General features: G+C 47.3%; 1 protein-coding gene across 4 annotated transcripts in view; it reads left to right on the top strand.

Annotated features, from left to right (window-relative positions):
* The window catches only part of BPNT1 (3'(2'), 5'-bisphosphate nucleotidase 1), a 148,059-nt gene that overhangs the window by 123,384 nt on the left and 1,494 nt on the right, over nt 1–23,181 (top strand). For all 4 annotated transcript variants that reach the window (XM_063919134.1, XM_063919135.1, XM_063919136.1 and 1 more), the window contains one exon: nt 12,224–12,329. In XM_063919134.1, the coding sequence (XP_063775204.1) occupies nt 12,224–12,329 (106 nt within the window). The remainder of the gene's footprint in view (nt 1–12,223; nt 12,330–23,181) is intronic.

Here is a 23,181-nt window from a genome sequence, read left to right as displayed (position 1 = left end):
AAAAACACCCAGTGTTATTGGTGTAAAAGGTGGTGCCTTTGGCCAAGAGAATGATATAATATATAATAATACCCTCAGTGGTCAGAATTTTCACATGTAGTAGGTTCTCTATGTAGATCTTCTCTTGGGTTGCTGGGAATACCTTAAAAATATAACTCCCAACAGATGGGAATAATGCCCATAGTGTAGTATTTTTATAAAAAATATTTTTAATAAAACAGACATAAAATACAATGAGGATAAAAGGGCTGGTATAGTGGCCCCTGGGTCTGCGGCACCAGTGTGCACTGCTGCCAGCCTTAATGTAAAAAATCAAAAGGAGGTGGAGGAGGTTTTGGATGGTGATAAGGACAATCAGGGAATAAAGCCCCCTGCTAGTAATGTTCCATCCATGCCAACAGGTGTTACTAAAGTGGTTCCCCCCATGTTAAGTTCGGCTGCCAATAAATCAGTGACAATGATTAAGGAAGGTGACGTTCAAGTGGCTCCTATTTCTACATCTGCTGTGCTTAAAAAAAATCCTGTGTGCCCAACTGGTGATGAGACATCTATGATTAAGGAAAAAGTGACTGGGGGCTCGGTTGCTGTGAAAATTGAGGGGTGTCTAGTGAAGATGACCGTGCCATCTGGATCTGCTTTGTTGGTGTGTGAGGGAAAGTCTGTGGCTGCTACCGTGGGACCGGTGACCAGGTCCAGAGCTGTTAAACCTGTGGTAGCCCCTGCAAAGTTTATTGTGGGTAGCTCAGGGATCGGTGATGTCAAGAAACCAGCCACTGTGGCCTCTGTGTCAAAAACAAAGAAGCCGGGGCTGAAGTGTGATGCCTTGGTGGAGTCAGGTTCGTTGCTCGATGTGGTATACTCTGACACCGAACAAACGCAAGCACAACTCTCATCCGCTGTAATTGGGGGTAATCTCCCTGCGACAATTAAGTTGGAGTGTAGGACGGCTGGTGCCCGGAGTGTATCCTCTGACCTGCCTGTGGAGGTCCAGGACAAAGTGACAGAGCAGTCTGTCTGTGAGACGGGTTTGTCGTCTGGCGACTCCCAATCTTCTTGTGGGACTAGCATGGCAATTATCGATGAGGGTAGTAAGGAGATGGAGATGCAGGACTTTGCTAGCACTGGTGAATCGAGTATTGACATTGCTGAGTTGAAAATGTTAGTTGTTAAGAAGGGGATTTTGATTGCGGAGAAGAAGAGGAGGAGGAACACTTGTCCAAAATGGGAAAGGGAGAGGATGGAGGGGGACATACGCAGGTTGGAGCTTGAATGTATATGTTTGGAGGCCAGGATGCTAGCACTTCAGAAAGAGCTGGAGGAAGAGGAGAAAATTGAGTGTGAGCCAAGTGGATCGACCGTGCCTGAGGAAGAGGATCCAAGGTGTGATGGTGGTGCTCTTGCTGGTGAAGATGCTGTGGATTCTGCGATGGATCAGGGCCTGGAGTGTAATGTTGCTATGGTGGAGGAGGCGTCTCCTCTTTTGATTGTGGAACAGCGGTTGGATGGTGGTCTGGGAGGTGTCGCTGTTCAGGCTGGTGTTGCTTGCTCGGGGTCGACCTCCCAAGATCTGGCCTCCTCCGCTGGGAAGCAGGTTGCGACAATGGTGGGTCCGGCGCGTGCCGGTGAGATGGCTGAGGCGAGTCTCCCCAATCTGCCTACGGGTGGTGGCGTTAGCAAGCCAAGCATGGTGGCAGGGGTGAGTGGTGCCAAAGACGCCACTGGCACTAATGTTGATGGTGTCACTTGCTCTAAGGCTAGGGCTAAAACAAAACATGTTGCCGAGACTGGTGTTAAGAGTGTGTCGGTGGGTCCAGTGTCATCGTGTGGACTTGCCCAAGGTCTTCCGGCATTAAGGAAAGAAGATTTATCTGCAGAGGAGCGGGCTATTGTTGATGGTCTATATGGTAGCTTGGGCGTACCTGTGAGATCCTTGCCAGCTATATCCGTTATTAGAACCTCTTTGGCCAATAAAAATGCTAGTTCTGTATCTGTTGGGCAGGGTGCTGGGCGGGGTAATGTTGTAGGCTCTGTTGGGCAGGCCTCGCCTCAGGTAGTTCCTAAGACGGGCTTGTCCTCTTATGCGGGTGCTGTCTCAAGTGGCAATAGGATTGTTGCTCCAAAGGTGTTTTCGGCTTCTGATCAGGCTGGTAAGCGTCGCAACATGGTTTCACTTAAGTGGATAGGGGTTGAGGAACTCCCTTCTAAAGGGGATTTCCTGGAAATGGTGTTCTCATTGGGTTTCCATGCCCCTGATCTTTTTGCTTGCATCCACCCTGTAAAGACCCCTGACTACGACCTTAGTTTCATATCTTACCAAGGGCTGCGGGTGTTCTGGGAACAGTGGGAGCTAAAGAAGGGGTGTGAGCCGTATTGTCGCTATAAAGCGGCGGCTGTTACTCGCCAGGATAGAGTCCGTGCAGCTATATTGGTCAGGAATGAATCCCTCCCTGCTGCAGATATTGGCTATTGGTTAAGTCGATATTGCGACATCTTGTCTCCTCTGGTGAAGATTGATTTCACGAAAGGTGTGTGGGGTGGAGCCTGGTCGGCTGTGATCAGGCTTAGGCATAATGGTCAGGTGCCTTGCCATGTTCCCTCTGCTGCTTTCATTGGGAGAGACAAAATCCAATGTTTTTATCCTGGTCAACCTAGACAGTGTCACCTAAGCAGTGACTGTACTGTCCTGAAATGTGCCCTCTGTGGTAAAACTGGGCACGTGGCGAGGGATTGTGGCAACGTAACCTGCAACCTTTGTGGGTGCGAAGGCCATCCTTATAGTAGGTGCCCCAAGGCCTCCCATAACCTTGAGGTTATGGGGGAAGAGCTAGAGAGGGAAATGGGGCGTCTTTTTGAGGAGGAGGAGCGACGGGAGGTTGTAGAAAAGCAAGTGGTGAGGGCGGTGGTAGAGAAGAACAGTGTGGTGAGGAAGGTGTCTGCTGAGGTGGATAAAGATGGCTTTCAGGTGGTTGAATCTAAGTCAAGGAAAAGGTTGGCCAAAAGAAGGGATTCAGACCCTGGTATTTTTTGTGTTAATAGATTTCAGTTTAACTCTGAGGAAGAGTCTGAGGTGGAGGACAGTGATATTGTCTTATCTGAAGGGTAGCTTGTCCAGGTCCCAAAGGATAAACCCAAGAAACAAAGAAGGAGGTCCTCTGTTAAGAGTTCCTTTGGGGAAGTAGCGTCCGTGGTGGAGGGGAAGGGGTGTAGGAGGAGTGAAAGGAGGAGAAGAAGTAATGAGGTTGATAGTTCTGGTCAGGTGTCTTCAAAAGTTAGATCGGTGGTAACATCAGACACTGATGGGAAACCTCAGAGTTCAGTCGGGGAAGATGTGGGGGATTTTTCCTCCATGCCTTCCTGTACCCCTCAAATCCTTTCCTCATTGCCCCATGATCTCGTGGATCCTCCCCCTGTCCCTGTGGACCCTAGGTCCTTTCCCGCTTCTCCAGGAGCGGAGCCTCCTGATCCGGGTCCTCCTCATGATGATTTGGGCCGAGATATTTCTGCTGTTTTGGGGGAGGCTCGGGGCATGGACCTCTCTGTCTCTCCCACTGCAGGTGAGAGTGATACTGAGGAGGTGTTTGTTGGGGAGGATGATCCTCTTCCCTTGGGGACTAGTTTTAAAAGGTATGGCTCCGATGAGGAGTCAAGTAGGCAAGCAAAGAGAAAGTGATTGGGTCCTACCTTACAATCCAATGAAACATGGATCCCCAGCCTATACGATGTGCCACAATTAATGTGGCTTCCGTTTTGTCCGAACGTGCTCGTTTTATGGCCTTTGATTTTTTCAGCACAATTGAGGCTGATTTTTTATTTTTGCAGGAGACCAGGATTGGTGATCTGGCGGTTCTTCATAGAGCAAAGCGTGAATGGAGGCGTGGACCGTCTTTCTGGTCTCTTGCGGCCGAGCCGTACGGTGGGGTGGCGGTGCTTTTTACCGGTATGGTAACCGTGCACATGATTGTAGAGTTACAGGTAGGTAGGTGTATGGTTTTGGATATCAACTTGAAGGGACAGAACCTACGGCTAATTAACATCTATGGGCCCCAGTCCCCAAGGGACAGGAGATGTCTCTTCACGGAGATAAAACCGTTTCTTTTTTCAGCCCGGCAGATTGTCTTTGGTGGCGATTTTAACGCTATCACTAGGCCAAAAGACAGGGGGGGCACATAGACAACCCTGGGTCATGATTCCAATTTTTTAGCTAGCATGACTAGGGAGGCTGGTCTGGTGGATGTGCACGTTCGCCATTTTCCAGACCTCACGGGTTACACCTTTTATTGTGGTAGTCGTAGGTCTAGGATAGATAGTTTTTTTTGTTAAGGAGTCCGCGAAAACTTTGCCTCCTGAGGTGAAGCTAGTAGAGTTCTCCGATCACTGTATTCTGAGTTTTGCTTTGAATGCTTCGGAAACCCCTCAGAAAGGGCGGGGTCTATGGCGGCTGAATTCGGGGCTCCTGAAGGAGGAGATGGTGAGACAGTCCTTTAGAGATTTCTTTCAACTACAAGAGACTCTTTTGGAGGCAGGTTGGAGTAGATCCGAGTGGTGGGAGGAGTGTAAAAAGCGTACTCGGGTTTTTCCGTAGGCTGGTAGCCCGGAAAAACTTGAGAAAACAAAATGCCTACTATGACTTGCGAAGGAAACTTGATTTCTTGATCTCTGAGCGTGGAGATAGTGGGGAGATCTCTCGGGTGAAGGCTCGGTTGAGGGAATATCAATACAGTCGCATGGCTTCCTTGATTTTGGAGAGAGATTATGGAGTTTACCACTCACCTGATCCCTGTCAGAATTGTAGAAAGTCGGTTGATCTGAAGGAGGTGCGGGGTTTGGTTGATTCTCGGGGTGTCCTTCGTGAGGATAGGGAGGGCATTCTGGGGGTCATCAGATCCTACTACTCCGATCTTTTGTCCGAGCAGCCACTCATCAGAGAAAGGATGGAAAGGTTTCTTAGGGAGACACCTAGGCTCGGGGGCCTTGATGCCTCTTTTGACTCTTTGGGAAGTGATGTGACGGCGGAGGAGATCAGGAAGGCCATAGACTGTTTGTCTATAAAGAAATCTCCGGGCCCGGATGGCTTAACATCTGAATTTTTTAAGGCATTTTCGGACCTCTTGGTTCCTCATCTTGTGGAGGTTTTTAATGAGAGCCTGGCTGAGGGTTTGCTCCCTCCCTCCATGAGGTTGTCCGCCTTCATATTATTGTCCAAAGGTAAGGATCCATCTTGTGTTGAGAACTGGCGCCCCATCGCTCTTCTCAATACAGACAGGAAGATTTTGGCAAAGGTGCTCTTCAATAGGCTGATGGAAGTTTCCGGGCTGTTGCTTTCTTCTTCTCAGCATGGTACCGTGAAAGGCCGTAGCACCTTTAGTGCTGTCCTTGGCGTCCGGGAGGCTGTGGAGCGATGTCGTGCTGAGAAGTGGGGAAAGTACTTGCTGCCATTGGATCAGTCTAAGGCTTTCGATAGAGTCAATCATGAGTACCTGTGGGCCTTGCTTGAAAGGTATGGACTTCCAGTGAGGGTGGTGGATTGGCTTCGCGTTATTTATAATCAGGCCGAGAGTTTCCCGCTTGTCAATGGTTGGGTAGGTCCTGCCTTCGCGGTTAACTCCGGTGTCCGTCAGGGTTGTCCCTTGAGCTCCCTTCTGTATGTGTTCGCAATCGACCCTTTCGTCAGGAGGGTTGAAAGTGGTGCACTCGAAGGGGTGCAATTGGGGCCGGAGTGTCTGCTGAAGGTGGTGGCCTATGCAGATGACGTCACGATTGTCGTGTCGTCTACGACTGAGGCACGTGATGTGGAACACCTTATCTGCGAGTACTCTGGGGCCTCGTGCTCCATGATAAACCAAGACAAATGTGAAGCTTTCTGGATGGGGGAGGAAGGTGAGGAGTTCAGCCTTCCGGACAGCCTTCCCCGGGCCAATTCGTCAATCAAAATCTTAGGGATTTGGTTTAGTCGTGGTGATTATACCAATCTAAATTGGGTGAGTAGGCTGGAAGTTGCTGCCCGTAAAGTAGAGAGCTGGAGAAGATGGAAATTTTCTCTCAGGGAAAGGGTTGACCTGTGTAAGACTCACCTGATCCCGGTGTTTGTTTATGTCAGTTATGTGTGCTGTTTGCCTCAATCTTTGTGGTCCAGGATTTATTCTTTGTTCTTTCTGTTGTTGTGGGGGAACAGGATGAATCTCGTTAAGAGAGGCATCACCTACAGACCGAGGGCAGAGGGTGGACTTGGTATGGTCAACCCTGTGGTGTTTTTCACATCCACTTTTGTAAAGTTACATCTTGGGAGTCTGTTTTTGGAGGCCCCCCCTCGGTGGGTAGAAGGCTTTAGGGTTTGGGTGCACCCCTTCCTCAGGTCATGGATAGATGGCGGTCAGGTGAGAAACCTCCGAGTTGATAGATGCGGATACCTCCCGATCTACGTCATCTTGTGCTTGAAGGTGACAAGGCTATGGGGAATTTTGATGAGTGAAGTCAAAGGCTTCTCTAGAAGGGAGTTGGAGAGGAGCATTTTGCGATCTCATTTTTATGCCCAGCCATCGCTAAGGGACTGCCCGGGCAATGTGTACTCTGCTGGGTTGAATCTGATTAATTCTCGGAGGATCCCACTGAAGTTCAGGGACATTGCCTGGCTTTTTTTTCAAGGGAAGCTTTATGTTAGGGGGAAGATCGGGTTTCGAGGTGCCAGTGATCGTGTTTGCCCACGTGAGGAGTGTCCTGGGGTGGTGGAGACTGTGGACCACTTCTTGCTCGAGTGTCCCTTTAATGTAAAAATTTACAAAGCCGTTTCAGCCGCTTTACGCCTTCCGTGCCTTTCGGGGCTTAGTTACCCTGAGTGGGCGTATGGGGCGTTCAAAAAGAGGTTTGGGAGGTTTGATTTAGTCACCATTTACTTAGTTAGTTTAGCGGTCAGGTACCACACTTGGAGTGCATGGTGTCTAGTTTCCCTTAGAAGGTTAGTCCTTCCCTGTACTGAGGTGGTTGGTACCATTCTTCACGAGGTAAAGAGGATGATGGATATGGATCGAGGGAGGATGGATGCCGTCAGTTGGTCCAGGCTTTGACGCAATCTGAGACCCCCTTGAGTGGGTGGCTGAAGTCTTTCCTTCCTTTCATCCTTCTGGCTTTCTTTTCTTTCACCCCCTGTTAGATTTTGTGTTATAGTTTTTTTTATGTTATGGTTTTAACATACGACTAAAAGCTCACCTCACTTTCTCTATGTTTGGATTTTGTTGTGTGTTATGGCTTGATTTTGTACATATTGGTCTGTATATTGCTATTGATTGTCTATTATTAATCTTGCCAGTGCTATGGACTATTGAGTTTATTTGGCATTGCCTCTTCATACACTAATCTGATATATTATGCCATCGTAGTCGGACTAAAGACTTTGGACAATATTATTTAAGTATGGCTTTTGGCTGGTATCACCTTTGTTTATGTAAGTTATTATTTTTTTCTCGTGTTTGTTGATTGCTTTGTTTTGTTGTTGCAATTTTTCTAATAAAAACATAGCCACTCCTAGATGGGCCAGGTGTTTGTGTCGGCCACTTGGGTCGCTTAGCTTAGCCATCCAGCGACCTCGGTGCAAATTTTAGGACTAAAAATAATATTGTGAGGTGTTCAGAATAGACTGGAAATTAGTGGAAATTATGGTTATTGAGGTTAATAATACTATGGGATCAAAGTGACCCCCAAATTCTATGATTTAAGCTGTTTTTGAGGGTTTTTTGTAAAAACACACCCGAATCCGACAAAAAAATTTCAGGGAGGTTTTGCCAAAACGCGTCCAAATCCAAAACACGGCCGCGGAACCGAATCCAAAACCAAAACCCGAAAAATTTCCGGTGCACATCACTAGTTCCTGGTGGATTCCATGAAGGACCTGGGTTCCATGGCTGCGGGGATCTCCTCCATGTCCGTCTCGGCTCGCAGGGGTCTCTGGCTGCGCCACTGGTCTGCGGACGCGGAATCCAGGAAGTGTGTGGAGGGCCTACCATATAAGGGTCAGGCTCTCTTTGGGGAGGCCGCTGGATGCATGGATTGCCGCAGCTACCGCGGGTAAGTCTCCTTTTCTTCCCCCAGCTGCTCTGGCTACGAAGAAGCCTTTTTCATCGGCCACGTCACAGTCCTTTCGGCCCACGAGGTCTAGAAAGAACAAGCTTTCGAACACCTTCTTTAGAGGTGGTTGTGCCAAAGGAAAGAAACCTGCTCCCGCAGGTTCCCAAACCCAGAAGCCCGCTTCTGATGCCCCTAAATCATCCGCATGACGGTGGACAGCTAGGCCTGGAGGAGGGTCAGGTGGGTCAAGACTCCGGCAGTTCAGCCACGTCTGGGTGTCATCCGGTCTGGACCCCTGGGTCCTGGATATAGTGTCCAGGGGGTACAGACTGGAGTTTCAAGATCCCCCGCCTCACCGTTTCTTCAAGTCAGGCTTGCCAGCTCTGCTGGCGGACAGAACATTTCTTCTGGAAGCCATCAGAAAGTTGGTGGTGTCAGAGGTCATTGTTCCAGTTCCGCCTCAACAGCGGAACAAAGGTTATTATTCGATCCTTTTTGTGGTACCAAAACCAGATGGTTCGGTACGGCCTATCCTGAACTTAAACCTTATCTCAGGGAGTTCAAATTCAAGATGGAATCTCTGAGAGCTGTCATCTCAGGACTGGCGGAGGGGGAGTTCCTGGTGTCTTTGGACATCAAGGATACATACCTCCACATTCCCATTTGGTCGCCGCATCAGGCATATCTCAGGTTTGCACTGTTGGAAGATCACTATCAGTTCCAGGCGCTGCCATTTGGCCTCTCCACAGCACCAAGGATCTTCACCAAGGTGATGGTGGAGATGATGGTACTCCTCCGCAAACAGGGGGTGAACATAATTCCGTATCTGGACGATCTCCTGATCAAGGCATCATCCAGGAAGAGGTTGTTGCAATCCATCACGCTCACGACACAGCTGCTCAGGAAGCATGGATGAATCCTGAACCTTCCAAAGTCTCATCTGGAGCCGACAAGGAGGCTGTATTTCCTGGGAATGATCCTCGACACGGAAATGCAGAGGGTATTTCTCCCGGTGGAGAAAGCATTGGTGATTCAAACAATGGTCCGGGATGTCTTAAAGCCTACCCGGGTATCAGTTCACCAATGCATCCGCCTTCTGGGGAAGATGGTTGCCGCCTACGAGGCTCTGCAGTACGGCAGGTTTCATGCTCGACCTTTTCAGCTGGACTTCTTGGACCAATGGTCGGGCTCTCACCTACACATGCACAAGAGGATACGCCTGTCTCCGAAAGCCAGGATTTCACTCCTCTGGTGGCTACAACTTCCACACCTTCTGGAAGGCCGAAGGTTTGGAATTCAGGACTGGATTCTTTTAACCACAGATGCAGGTCTAAGAGGTTGGGGAGCAGTCGCTCTGGGGGAAACCTTTCAGGGAAGGTGGTCGAATCAAGAATCCCTTCTCCCAATAAACATCCTGGAGCTAAGGGCGGTGTACAACGCCCTCCTGCAAGCAGCACACCTTCTACAGGATCGGGCTGTTCAGGTGCAGTTGGACAACGTGACCACAGTGGCCTACATAAACCGACAAGGCGGAACGAAGAGCAGGGCTGCCATGTCAGAGGTGTCAAAAATCCTCCTCTGGGCCGAAAGGCACGCTGTGGCGATGTCGGCAATCTTCGTTCCGGGTGTAGACAACTGGGAAGCAGACTTCCTCAGCAGACACGATCTCCATACAGGACAGTGGGGCCTCCATCCAGAGGTGATCGAGGAGGTAACCGGTTGGTGGGGGGTTCCTCACATAGACATGATGGCCTCCCGCCTCTACAAGAAGCTACGGAGGTACTGTTCCAGGTCGAGAGACCCACAGGCAGTGGCGGTGGACGCACTGGTAACACCGTGGGTGTTCACGTCAGTTTATGTGTTCCCTCCACTTCCTCTGATACCAAGAGTTCTTCAACTGGTAAGAAGAACAAAGGTTCTGGAAATCCTCATTGCTCTGGACTGGCCAAGGAGGGCTTGGTACGCGGATCTACTGCTGGAAGATCCAAGGCCGTTACCTCTTCGGGAGGATCTGCTACTGCATGGGCCGTTCGCTTGTCAAGACTTACCATGGCTACGTTTGGTCGGCATGATGGTTGAACGCCAGATCTTCGCTCGGAAAGGTATCCCGAATGCAGTCATTCCTACTCTGATTCAGGCTAGGAAGGGCGTAACGTCTAAACATTACCATCGTATTTGGAAGAAATATGTTTCTTGGTGTGAATCAAGAAAATTTCCTGCGGTGGAGTTTCAACTTGGACGTTTTCTCCTTTACCTGCAAGCAGGTGTTGATATGGGACTGAGATTGGGCTCCGTCAAGGTCCAGATCTCTGCTTTGTCCATCTTTTTTCAAAAACAATTGGCTGTCTTCCTTGAGGTTCAGACCTTTTTGAAAGGGGTTCTGCACATCCAGCCTCCCTTTGTGGTGCCAACGGCACCCTGGGATCTTGATGTGGTGTTGCAGTTCCTGCAGTCTGCTTGGTTTGAGCCTCTTCAGGAGGCTGATCTCAAGTTTCTCACGTGGAAGGCGGTCACTTTGTTGGCCTTGGCTTCTGCTCGACGTGTGTTGGAATTGGGGGCTTTATCTTGTAAAAGTCCCTATCTGATCTTCCATGAAGACAGGGCGGAACTTAGGACTCGTACACAGTTCGTGCCTAAGGTTGTATCCGCTTTCCATATCAACCAACCTATTGTGGTGCCAGTGGCTACTGACTCCTCAATTGCTTCAAAGGCCTTGGATGTAGTGAGGACTTTGAAGATTTATGTGATGAGGACTGCTCATCATATGAAAAATGACTGTCTGTTTGTCCTCTATGATCCCAAGAAACTTGGGTGTCCTGCTTCTAAGCAGTCGATTTCACGCTGGATCAGGTTCACTACCCAGCATGCTTATTCCATGGCAGGATTGCCGTGTCCGAAATCTGTAAATGCCCACTCTACTCGTAAGGTGGCCTCTTCCTGGGCGGCTGCCCGGGGTGTCTCAGCTGTACAACTCTGCCGAGCAGTTACTTGGTCTGGGTCGAATACGTTTGCCAAGTTTTACAAGTTCGATACTTTGGCCTCTTATGACCTCAAGTTTGGTCAAGCAGTGTTGCAGGAGCCTCCGCGCTCTCCCTCCCATACTAGGAGCTTTGGTACATCCCCATGGTACTAATATGGACCCCAGCATCCTCTAGGACGTAAGAGAAAATAGGATTTTAATTACCTGAACGGTAAATCCTTTTCTCGTAGTCCGTAGAGGATGCTGGGTGCCCGCCCAGCGCTTCGTTTTCCTGCATTGGTTTTATGGTTGAGTGTTACCTGGTTCCTAGGTAAGTTCTGCGTTATTTACTGTCTCAGCTGTTGCTGCAGTGGTTTCGGCATGTTGGCCGGATTTGCCTGTTGTGTGAGCTGGTATGAATCTCGCCACTATCTGTGTAATTCCTTCTCTCAAAGTAAGTTGTCTCCTCGGGCACAGTTTCTAGACTGAGTCTGGTAGGAGGGGCATAGAGGGAGGAGCCAGCCCACCCTATTAAACTCTTAAAGTGCCAATGGCTCCTGATGGACCCGTCTATACCCCATGGTACTAATATGGACTCCAGCATCCTCTACAGACTACGAGAAAAGGATTTACCGGTAGGTAACCAAAATTCTATTTTCTCACTTGAAGTGTTGTCGCCGGTCACAGCATTCGGTGGTCTTCCGTCAGCACTCTAGTATAATTTAGCGTTACAGTAAATAAATAAGAGAAACAGAGTGCAGGTAACAGAGTGCAGGTAACAGAGTGCAGGTAACAGAGTGCAGGTAACAGAGTGCAGGTAACAGAGTGCAGGTAACAGAGTGCAGCACAATCCTCACACATAATACAGCGACGGAGTGATCACTGTACTACTAGGGGCTGGCGGCCATAGATAGAGAGGAGCCTTTACCAGCAGGAGGAGACGCGGGTAAGGATGGGTTGAGTAGGAGAGAGCTGTGAGACTTTGTGTACTTTATCTCTCTAAATTTTATCACTCTCCAATGCTTAGTACATCTCCCCCAAGTGTATTAATACATATGCATTACACTACGAGACCTTCTCCCCAATACCCTCCACCCTGTCACCCATAACTCTCTCTCATCAGTATAACCCAGATTACATGGAGGCAGATGTAACAATCACTGAGATGAGACGCACAAGGACTGACACATATTTCATTGCTCTCAGATCATCCAGCTAATTGAGGGTCAGGCTTCGGCCTATGTGTTTGCCAGCCCCGGCTGTAAGAAGTGGGACACGTGTGCACCTGAGGCGGTCCTGCACGCTGTGGGAGGTAAGCTGTAACCTGTGACTGTCATGTCTCCTAATCTCCATCCTGCTGCTGCCTGTGTGTATGTGCTTACAGGTCATTCACCCCCCGCCGCCCATACGCTGCACAGGCCAGACATGCCTCACACTAGCCACATTCACCTCACGCTGGCCACATTCACCTCACGCTGGCCACATTCACCTCACGCTGGCCACATTCACCCCCTGCCGCCCATACAGGAAGCTGCTGCACAGGCCAGACATGCCTCACACTGGCCACACTAACCCCCCGCCGCCCATACAGGAAACTGCTGCACAGGCCAGACACGCCTCACACTGGCCACATTCACCCCCCCGCCGCCCATACAGGAAACTGCTGCACAGGCCAGACACGCCTCACACTGGCCACATTAACCCCCCGCCGCCCATACAGGAAGCTGCTGCACAGGCCAGACACGCCTCACACTGGCCACATTCACCCCCCGCCGCCCATACAGGAAGCTGCTGCACAGGCCAGACATGCCTCACACTGGCCACAGTCACCCCCCGCCGCCCATACAGGAAACTGCTGCACAGGCCAGACATGCCTCACACTGGCCACATTCACCCCTCGCCGCCCATACAGGAAACTGCTGCACAGGCCAGACACGCCTCACACTGGCCACATTCACCCCCCGCCGCCCATACAGGAAACTGCTGCACAGGCCAGACACACCTCACACTGGCCACATTCACCCCCCGCCGCCCATACAGGAAGCTGCTGCACAGGCCAGAAACGCCTCACACTGGCCACATTCACCTCACGCTGGCCACATTCACCCCCCGCCGCCCATACAGGAAGCTGCTGCACAGGCCAGAAACGCCTCACACTGGCCACATTCACCCCCCGCCGCCCATACAGGAAGCTGCTGCACAGGCCAGACACGCCTCACACTGGCCACATTCACCCCTCGCCGCCCATACAGGAAGCTGCTGCACAGGCCAGACATGCCTCATACTGGCCACATTAACCCCCCGCCGCCCATACAGGAAACTGCTGCACAGGCCAGACATGCCTCACACTGGCCACATTCACCCCCCGCCGCTCATACAGGAAGCTGCTGCACAGGCCAGACATGCCTCATACTGGCCACATTAACCCCCCTCCGCCCCCATACAGGGAGCTGCTGCACAGGCCAGACACGCCTCACACTGGCCACATTAACCCCCCGCCGCCCATACAGGAAACTGCTGCACAGGCCAGACACGCCTCACACTGGCCACATTAACCCCCCTCCGCCCATACAGGAAGCTGCTGCACAGGTCAGACACGCCTCACACTGGCCACATTCACCCCTCGCCGCCCATACAGGAAACTGCTGCACAGGCCAGACATGCCTCACACTGGCCACATTCACCCCTCGCCGCCCATACAGGTAACTGCTGCACAGGCCAGACATGCCTCACACTGGCCACATTCACCTCACGCTGGCCACATTCACCCCCGGCCGCCCCTACAGGAAGCTGCTGCACAGGCCAGACATGCCTCACGCTGGCCACATTCACCCCCTGCCGCCCATACAGGAAGCTGCTGCACAGGCCAGACACGCCTCACACTGGCCACATTCACCCCCCGCCGCCCATACAGGAAGCTGCTGCACAGGCCAGACACGCCTCACACTGGCCACATTCACCCCCCGCCGCCCATACAGGAAGCTGCTGCACAGGCCAGACATGCCTCACGCTGGCCACATTCACCCCCCGCCGCCCATACAGGAAACTGCTGCACAGGCCAGACATGCCTCACGCTGGCAACATTCACCCCCAGCCGCCCATACAGGAAGCTGCTGCACAGGCCAGACACGCCTCACACTGGCCACATTAACCCCCTGCCGCCCATACAGGAAGCTGCTGCACAGGCCAGACACGCCTCACACTGGCCACATTCACCCCCCGCCGCCCATACAGGAAGCTGCTGCACAGGCCAGACATGCCTCACACTGGCCACATTCACCCCCCGCCGCCCATACAGGAAGCTGCTGCACAGGCCAGACATGCCTCACGCTGGCCACATTCACCCCCCGCCGCCCATACAGGAAACTGCTGCACAGGCCAGACACGCCTCACACTGGCCACATTAACCCCCTGCTGCCCATACAGGAAGCTGCTGCACAGGCCAGACACGCCTCACACTGGCCACATTCACCTCACATTGGCCAGGCATGCCTCACACTGCCCAGATGCACCTAACGCTAGCCAGGCACGGCTTACATAGGAAACAGCATTCATACTGGAACACAAATGTGCCATTATTGTAGCGTGCCGCAGACAGTCTGGGTGTGACCAGGGAGGAAAGCTAAAACATGTGCATCACATATTCGGCACAGCCCACTCTGCTTCCTTTGTCTTGTCGATGATCATTGTATGTTCTGTCCTGCAGAGTGCTGGGAACACTGAGCATTAGCACAGAATACATACATTGGTATCAGCACCTGTAATTCAGACTATGACGTGTTGGCGTGCTGGGTAATTAGGCCACAGGTTCTCAATCTCGGTCCTCAGAACCCCACACGGTGCATGTTATGCAGATCTCCTCACAGAATCACAAGTGAAATAATTAGCTCCACCTGTGGACCTTTTAAAATGTGTCAGTGAGTAATTAATACACCTGTGCACCCGCTGGGTTACCTGCAAAACATGCGCTGTGTGGGGTCCTGAGGACCGAGCTTGAGAACCTGTGAATTACACACACTGCTTTTCTGTTGACACTTGTCTAATCCTCTGAGTTTTGCTGCTTCATACATAAAGTCTAATCCATATATGTTACCATGAGAATAAATATACTGCATTAGAGTATGTGACCAGATGGGAGGATGAATATTGCTGAGGTTCTCACAGATGTACAGAGGAGTCAGAAGTGTTAGAACGTTACTAAATCCACCTTCAGAATTTCCCGTTCTTATGAAATAATCCACTTCTCTCCGCTCGTGTCTCTTATTCATATGGGATATATATGTACTATGGCTTGCAGTGTTCCCAGGCCAAGGGGTGGCTATGACCTCTCTGATGGTGGTTATGGAGGCTCTGGGGGTATGGCTTTCTCCATGTGTAGCCACACATGTTGCTCTTAACAAAGCAGAATTCCTTTATCGTACTTATAACCATATATGAGGTCTAAGAACACTGTACGCTGTTTACTTAAGAAGTACCGTAAGGGTACGCTAGTTGCGTAGCAATCGCTCAGCCGTAGGCGAGACGCTCAAGCGTCACGTTCGCTCACGGCCCAGAGATCACAGGCAAGCACGCTATTGGCTACAGACAAACGTAATGATTCGCTATGGCGTAGCAGACGCTCGAGACCACGAGGAGGTCACCAGCGGCGCAGATGCTCACAACACTATACCTTTATATCTATATTTTTAACAATGAAATACACAGTATACCTTTATGTAGAGACAATGTGTAAGTGCAACCTGGTGTAACCTGTGATATGGTCATGTAAAATAATTGAAGAACAATGAAGTCTCTTTGGTAGATTTATTGCATTGTGAAGTTCACAGGGCTCACGATAAAAGAATATCATGAACTGCACATTGACACGTTGATTTCATCTTATATACTTTCATCATAGCATTACATGATCTAATCAAATTAACAAGCCAATCATATACATAGACCAATTACATTTCAAATATCAGAATATATTATAATTTATAAACTCCCCTTATGGGGGATTTCCAATTAATTAGCTCAGCATCTTGTGATTATGACTGTTACATTAAAAATATACTTTTACCTTCAACATACTTTCGACTTCCCTTTTCTATAGGATACTAGCTAACCACAGTCTATGAAATACTGTAAAGCTAGACTAACTTCCTTAATTGCTACTAAAATCAAAGTTTCTGCAAACATATAAGAATCACATTTAAAGCAACAGTTTCTTTTAAGCAATAGACAAACTGACATCCAGCTTCCATTTTGTGTATTCACTTATCTATATCATTCCTCTCTCTGCCAATATACTTGGCACTCTAATACACAAATCAGAAGGTTCAATTTCACAATTTCTAATGAGGGTTAGGTAGACGCACAACATAGGAAAAAGGTAGGTTCACGGGGATGGGCCTGGCGCCAATGCTCACCGCACCGGACGGGAATCCCTGTTCTTTTTATAGGAACCTTCTGGTGTTGGCTAAGAGGGTGTTGACACAGTTAGGTGAAACTCGCTTGTATTTCATGTCTAACATACTCATCCTGATTCATTTTTACCCTGTTATCCAGTCCATAAGTAAAATTAACAAGCTGTGTACTTTCCTTACCTGCCTGATCCTTCTCTAAAGCCTGGTATATGGGCTCAGCTTCCTGGAGTTGTAAACTTTCATAAGATTTGCTCATGTCAGCATATACCACCGGTCTTTCATGCTGCCCCTGACTTGTTCCCTGAGTCACCTGTTCTAGTGGAACCTCATCATCTACCACCACTATGGTCATTTCATGGTGCACTTTCAACCTTTTAAATCCTTTACCACATTGTACACAGACTACTGGTCCACACTTGATGGTAAGATATATGATTCCTACAATCAGTGCAGCAAACACAATGCACTGCAATACTCCAGAGAAAAGCTTTGCAATACTTCCTCCTAGCCATCCAAGTGGATCCCAACCTTCACTAGCACCTAACCTTATCATTTCCTGCTGCAACTCTCCCACCTTGCTCAGATGAGCACTTATTTCAGCTCTGTGATCTTCAATATAAGTACAACATTCTTGTCCTACCACTGCACACGTGCCCCCTTCTGCTGCCAACAGCTGATCCAGTGCCATCCTATTCTGTAAAGCCACTTTCCTTACTTGAGCCAGCTCTTCCACTGTCTGATTGATTGAAATGACCAATTCCCCTACCATCTGATCTAGTACCGTTAAGGTTTGGGACACAGCTTTTTCCACCAAATAGATAGTGGACAGAGGAAACAAAGTTCCAGCCGTACGTTCACCATCAGAAAATCTGAAAGATACATATCCTTTTTTCACTTCTCTTTTACTGAGATGTCTTAAATATGTCAGGTCACTTGGCACCAAGTCATGCTCTATAGGAATACTGAGGAGAGTACACATTGTCCTTTAGCACCTAAGGGAATCCATGAGTATGCCCATTTTTCACAAACCCAATACATACCCTTAGGCAGAGGCATCCCAAAAGTTTTGGTATAAATGAGCCTTATGTATATCATAAAGTACCCTGTGTTATTACCATTGGCATCTCCACATGTGCTGTTATCAAGTGTACACCTTTTTCTGTAGTTGGTATAAAGTATCGTTAGGTGTTAATGCCCCATTTGCATCTATGGAATGCCAACAGGTTTTGAGATTCTTGAGGGAGCATCTACCGGACATCTTTACCACAAATGTGGCTCCAGTATAGTTAGTGTACCCTAGGTTTGGGCTTTTTACCTGTAATATTTTTTCCTTGTACACATATGGGTTGGACTTTTCATTAACACTTAAGCAGAATTCAGGTTTTCCTTTGGCTGCAGATACCTGCAGAGCGGGCGCATACAGCAAGCCTGCGTCTAAGACATTCAAATATGGGAAGTCTACTATATTCTGTACTTTAGGTGTCTTATTGGCACAACTGCAACTACCATTCTTTCGCTTATGGCAGGACCAATTTCTGTCTATCATGTCAGCTGTGCTTATGTAATGAGCCAGGAGGGGTATACCTGCATCTACACTGATGGGTAGGTGGGTACAAATCCAACATTTGCTTGTGTTGAGAGCCTTTGCAATTTTACTGTGCATTGCTATCATGGAATTACCTGTAAATTCTCCTCCATAATTATTCTTTTGTAAAGCCCTACACACACGTGTCTTGAATAACGCTTCATTGTAAGATGTTACATTACCTGTTTGACTGGTCACATTGTTAACAGACCCTGGAATGTATATACAACACTCAAGCACAATGAGTATGATTGTAATCAGACATGCCCATGAGAGAATGCACCCCCATAGTCCACGGTCTGGCCTTTGGCCTATCAGCATCATCCTGTTTAGCATTGTCTTTGTTGTCCTTTGATCTTCACAGTACTCTTCTAGGAGTTATGTACCCTCCACAGAGATACTGCGTTGGCAAGTGGCTCAAGGGATTATTATGCCCGAACCACTCACTTGCTGGTTTTACTGGTGAAGTGCAGAGGAGTCTTGGAGTATATCTTCCACATGTGCTGTCTCAGGAGGCGTGACTGTTCTGCAGTGGGTGGAGTGGATCCACGAAGTTTTCTCCTTTATCTTAACAGCAGTTGGGGTTGTCAACAAGACTTGGTAAGGTCCTTCCCACCGGTCTGTCAGCGAGCCCGATCTCAGGAAATTTCTGACCATCACCTCATCACCAGGTTGTAGATTATGACAAGCACCTTCCACAGGGATTGGTTGTGTGCTGGTCACAGTAGCTTGGATCTTCTTTAGCTGGTTGCTTAATGAAATAAGATAGTTCACAGTTAAATCATTTGTTCTACTGAGTTCATATGCGGGTGCAATAGCAACATTGGGCAATTTTCCAAACAGTATTTTATACGGAGAAATGTTCAACTCCCCCCTTGGTGTTGTTCTGATCGAGTGCAACACTAATGGCAAAGTTTCTGGCCACTGCAAGCTGGTTTTTTTACATATTTTGGCCAGCTTATTTTTTAATAGTCCCGTTGCAATGTTCAATTTTGCTGCTGGTTGGCACATCACACATGTAAAAAAACACTAGTCCCATAAAATGTATGCCTTGGTTAGATGATATTACATATGGTATACCTATAAATTCCTGTACCAATTTCTGTGCTGGACTTGATGCTCTACCTAGCCACTGAACCTGTCTACACAAACCAATATATGCTAAAACATCCTAACCTTTGGAAGCTGAATGACATTAATTTGTATAACTTGGAAAGGACCAGTTGTCTGGGGAAGATGTGAAGGTATAGTTTTAACTGTTCTTCCAGCATTCCTCTGCAAGATGATGCAAGAAGCACAGTATTTGGTTGCAACTGATGCAAAACAAGGTGCATCCCAGTAAGTCTGAATCAAACTAATTATGGCCATCTTACCTGCATGGGTCAGTCCATGGGACATCTGTGCCAATGCTGGCAAGAGTGATTTTGGGGCAACAGTTTTACCTTCAGAGCTGTGCCACAAGCCTTCATTGCATTTTCCCTCTTTAGTTCTTTCCTGTAAATAACAAGCTTTTTGCATTTTGATTAATGTTTGTTCATTTAGTATACATATATCTTTAGTAAACATGTAAACATTTTTATTACAATTTATTTTCGTGCTGCTACCTTGGCAGTTATTATCAGCTTAGTCAGGGTATGTTAAGCAAGCACGAGGGGTTACACTTTCCTCCCCCCATTCCTCTCTCTGAAACCCATCAGTTTCATTAACCATTTGTAAAGTAGCAGACTTCAAAATATTACATTTGACCAGGGTAATGGTGGTAGAAATAATGAGGACCAGTTCCCATTCTGGTAAGCGTGCCACAGTGTCATGCCGAGTTTTCTGACAAGTTAGTAGAGCTGCTATTATTATTATTTTGCTTTGCAGGGATTTCTGTTAGCATGGTTTGCTATACAATATGAGGTGAAATTACATTATATGCCTTAATTAAAAACTAATATATTTTATTCTTCTCTGGAACTGTCCTGCCCAGCACGGTTTGCAGGTCAAATTAACAACGTATTATCTGCAGTTGGTTTCTACAGAATTAACAAACAATTTCAGCTCGACAGCGCAAGTATTCAGTTGATCAGACTGGACACCTGCCTGTTTCACGCTGAAACGGTCTATGTTTAGGGGTGGTACCTTTCTGTTGCCCACCCAGCCATATTACCAGTGACTTCAGCAACTTTAACTTGTTTCTAACTTTATTGAACACCAAGTTATCTTCATGGTGTACTGCTAAGGTTGTCAAATCCTCTGGGACTTGTGTGCGCCACAGTAGATCATTAATGGTCAACCAATTTTTGATATGCGATCTAAGACCCTCAACAAAAGCAATGGTCAACATTGTAAAAGGTTTCTTGTGATCAAATATCTCTTTTATTTGTTCATAATTTTGTACTTCTGGTTTGAACCTTACCCAATAATCTCTGGTATGTTTTCTCTGTAGGTCTCTGAGAAACATCTTTTCTTACTCTATTTGTATCCTGTGTGTTTGAAATGGATGTTTTTTTACCCTTCTTCTTTAGTGAGTGCCTTTTATTCTTCAGTTGTTAATAAACCAGTAAACAATTGTACCATATTACTATGTGTAAATGAATGTGTCTTATACAGCCGTACTAGCTTGATTAACTTACTTTGGCTTTCTTCTATAATGGTTACATTTTTCTAGGGTCCAGGGCACATGGATTGACCATAACTTGCCCTCATCAGTAGTTACTACTCTTAGTGGAGCACGTAAAAGTGTTTGTTGCTGTGCTACCTTACTTCATGTAATTCCAGTTGCAGTCATGTTATTTGGGTGTATGTTGGCATAATTTGCACCCTTTTTTTTTTTTTCCTTTCCCTTTTTAAGTGGAACACATTCATTGTCTTCATTTCTCTCAATGATATCTGTGCTAAATAGGCAGAAGGGGGAATATAACGAGATGTTTCTAGCCATAATGTATATACCTTCCATTCTTCAGCCTTTTTCCCTTAATTTACTTAATTCTATCCACTTGTCTATGCTAAAGGTTCCTATGAATGATCTATTAAGGTATTTTGCATGCCATCTCCTGAGAAATTTCACAGCCACACTCCCATGTCTCTGATACATCACACTCGCTGGACTGCCGTGCGGGATCTCTAACATAGAAGAGCCCTTCGGTGTGGACATCTCTTGACCCATTGTAATGGCTAATCTTTATTTTACAGTCCAGCCTCAATGTCCAATACAATGGTAAACAGGGACGCTCCCCTTGTTTAGAGAGATATTACTCCACTTAGGAAACCTCACCACCTCGTCAGGTGCCACGGCTCTGAACAGGCACACGTGTTCCACACTCTGCTAAGCTTGGCCTTATAGTGTACAAGGTGCTTTTCACAGTGGGTGAGTATCCCTGATACTATCCAGCATAGGAGAGTTTAACCGGAGCCTCTCTCCTACCTGGGCCCTGTCCAGAATCTGCCGGCGTAAAGCCTCGGCCAATCACACTCATAATCACTCACAGACTTCACGCTTAATTTAGCAAGATATGGCAGGCAAAAGATCCCATAAAATCATTAAATATGATAATGACAGAAATTACAATCTTAACACTCTATACTAGTCACTGCATCTGGTAATAAAATGCAGTTAAAATCAATTTGGTTCCATACTCACAATCTCCAAAAAGACTTCAAGGAGTTACAAGCCAACAATAACACACAAAGTCAGCAGACCGAGGCAGGGACACATGGAGCAGAAGTAAGATAACAGCTCTTACCTGTGGCCACTGTTGGTTCAGGTGTCCCGGCTCCAGCCCACCTTCCTTCTTCGTGTGTCAATGTTGGGTTGATCTCGGTGGGACCTCCAAAATGATATGGTCATGTAAAATAATTGAAGAACAATGAAGTCTCTTTGGTAGATTTATTGCATTGTGAAGTTCACAGGGCTCACGATAAAAGAATATCATGAACTGCACATTGACACGTTGATTTCATCTTATATACTTTCATCATAGCATTACATGATCTAATCAAATTAACAAGCCAATCATATACATAGACCAATTACATTTCAAATATCAGAATATATTATAATTTATAAACTCCCCTTATGGGGGATTTCCAATTAATTAGCTCAGCATCTTGTGATTATGACTGTTACATTAAAAATATACTTTTACCTTCAACATACTTTCGACTTCCCTTTTCTATAGGATACTAGCTAACCACAGTCTATGAAATACTGTAAAGCTAGACTAACTTCCTTAATTGCTACTAAAATCAAAGTTTCTGCAAACATATAAGAATCACATTTAAAGCAACAGTTTCTTTTAAGCAATAGACAAACTGACATCCAGCTTCCATTTTGTGTATTCACTTATCTATATCACCTGATTAACTACAAAGCTGCTTGAGAGTCACCGACGCTCAAGTGAACACTTAACACTATAAGAAATACACAGATACTTGTTTAGGGTCCAAAGCCTACTATATGTATTATAACTAATATACTTGCAAAAAGGAATCACAGTACAAATGATACACTACAATATAACAGAGACTTCCTAACCAAAATAGCTACACCAGAAATACAATACAATACCAATCTAATACAATACAATACAATACAATACTAGTCAAGGGGAGATATGGGAGAACAGAGAAGGGAGAGAGAGATAGAGACGGAGAGAGAGAAATTGCTCACAGCAAGACAATATGATTATGGAGAGAACTTACGCACAAGGGTAACGATCGCAAGCGCTTTCTGGACAGCCAGCTTCCCGATTATCAGCAATGAGAACCGTTTGATGAGAAGTGAAAGCTGGATGCCACAGGCCCGTCTTTTATGCTACTCACACAATACAATCCAATGGTCCCTACAATCTCATTGTCCATTGGACGCAGGAATTCGGCTTCGCATTATAACAAAGGTCATAGGTTGATTCATACAGGTGGGCTGTATGTGGTCTTGGTTATGCAAAACAATGGGTGATAACTAACACATTCCTGTCTTCTGGAGAGCTATTGTTTGGCGAATACAAAACAGAATCCTGTCTGGGTTCTGTTCTATATTCATGATGTCCACTTTCAGTTGAGACAATGACATCTCAGCCCTCATTCTCCTGGATACAAACCCTAATCCATTCGTAAACACAGGTGTTGGCCCTCCTCATTGAGTCTCAAAGCTCAGTGTAATTAAAGGCTATTGTACTCCGTCTGCG

Source organism: Pseudophryne corroboree, chromosome 4 (assembly GCF_028390025.1).
Source record: "Pseudophryne corroboree isolate aPseCor3 chromosome 4, aPseCor3.hap2, whole genome shotgun sequence".
NCBI lineage: Eukaryota > Metazoa > Chordata > Amphibia > Anura > Myobatrachidae > Pseudophryne > Pseudophryne corroboree.
This window is presented reverse-complemented; position numbering and strand designations above follow the sequence as displayed.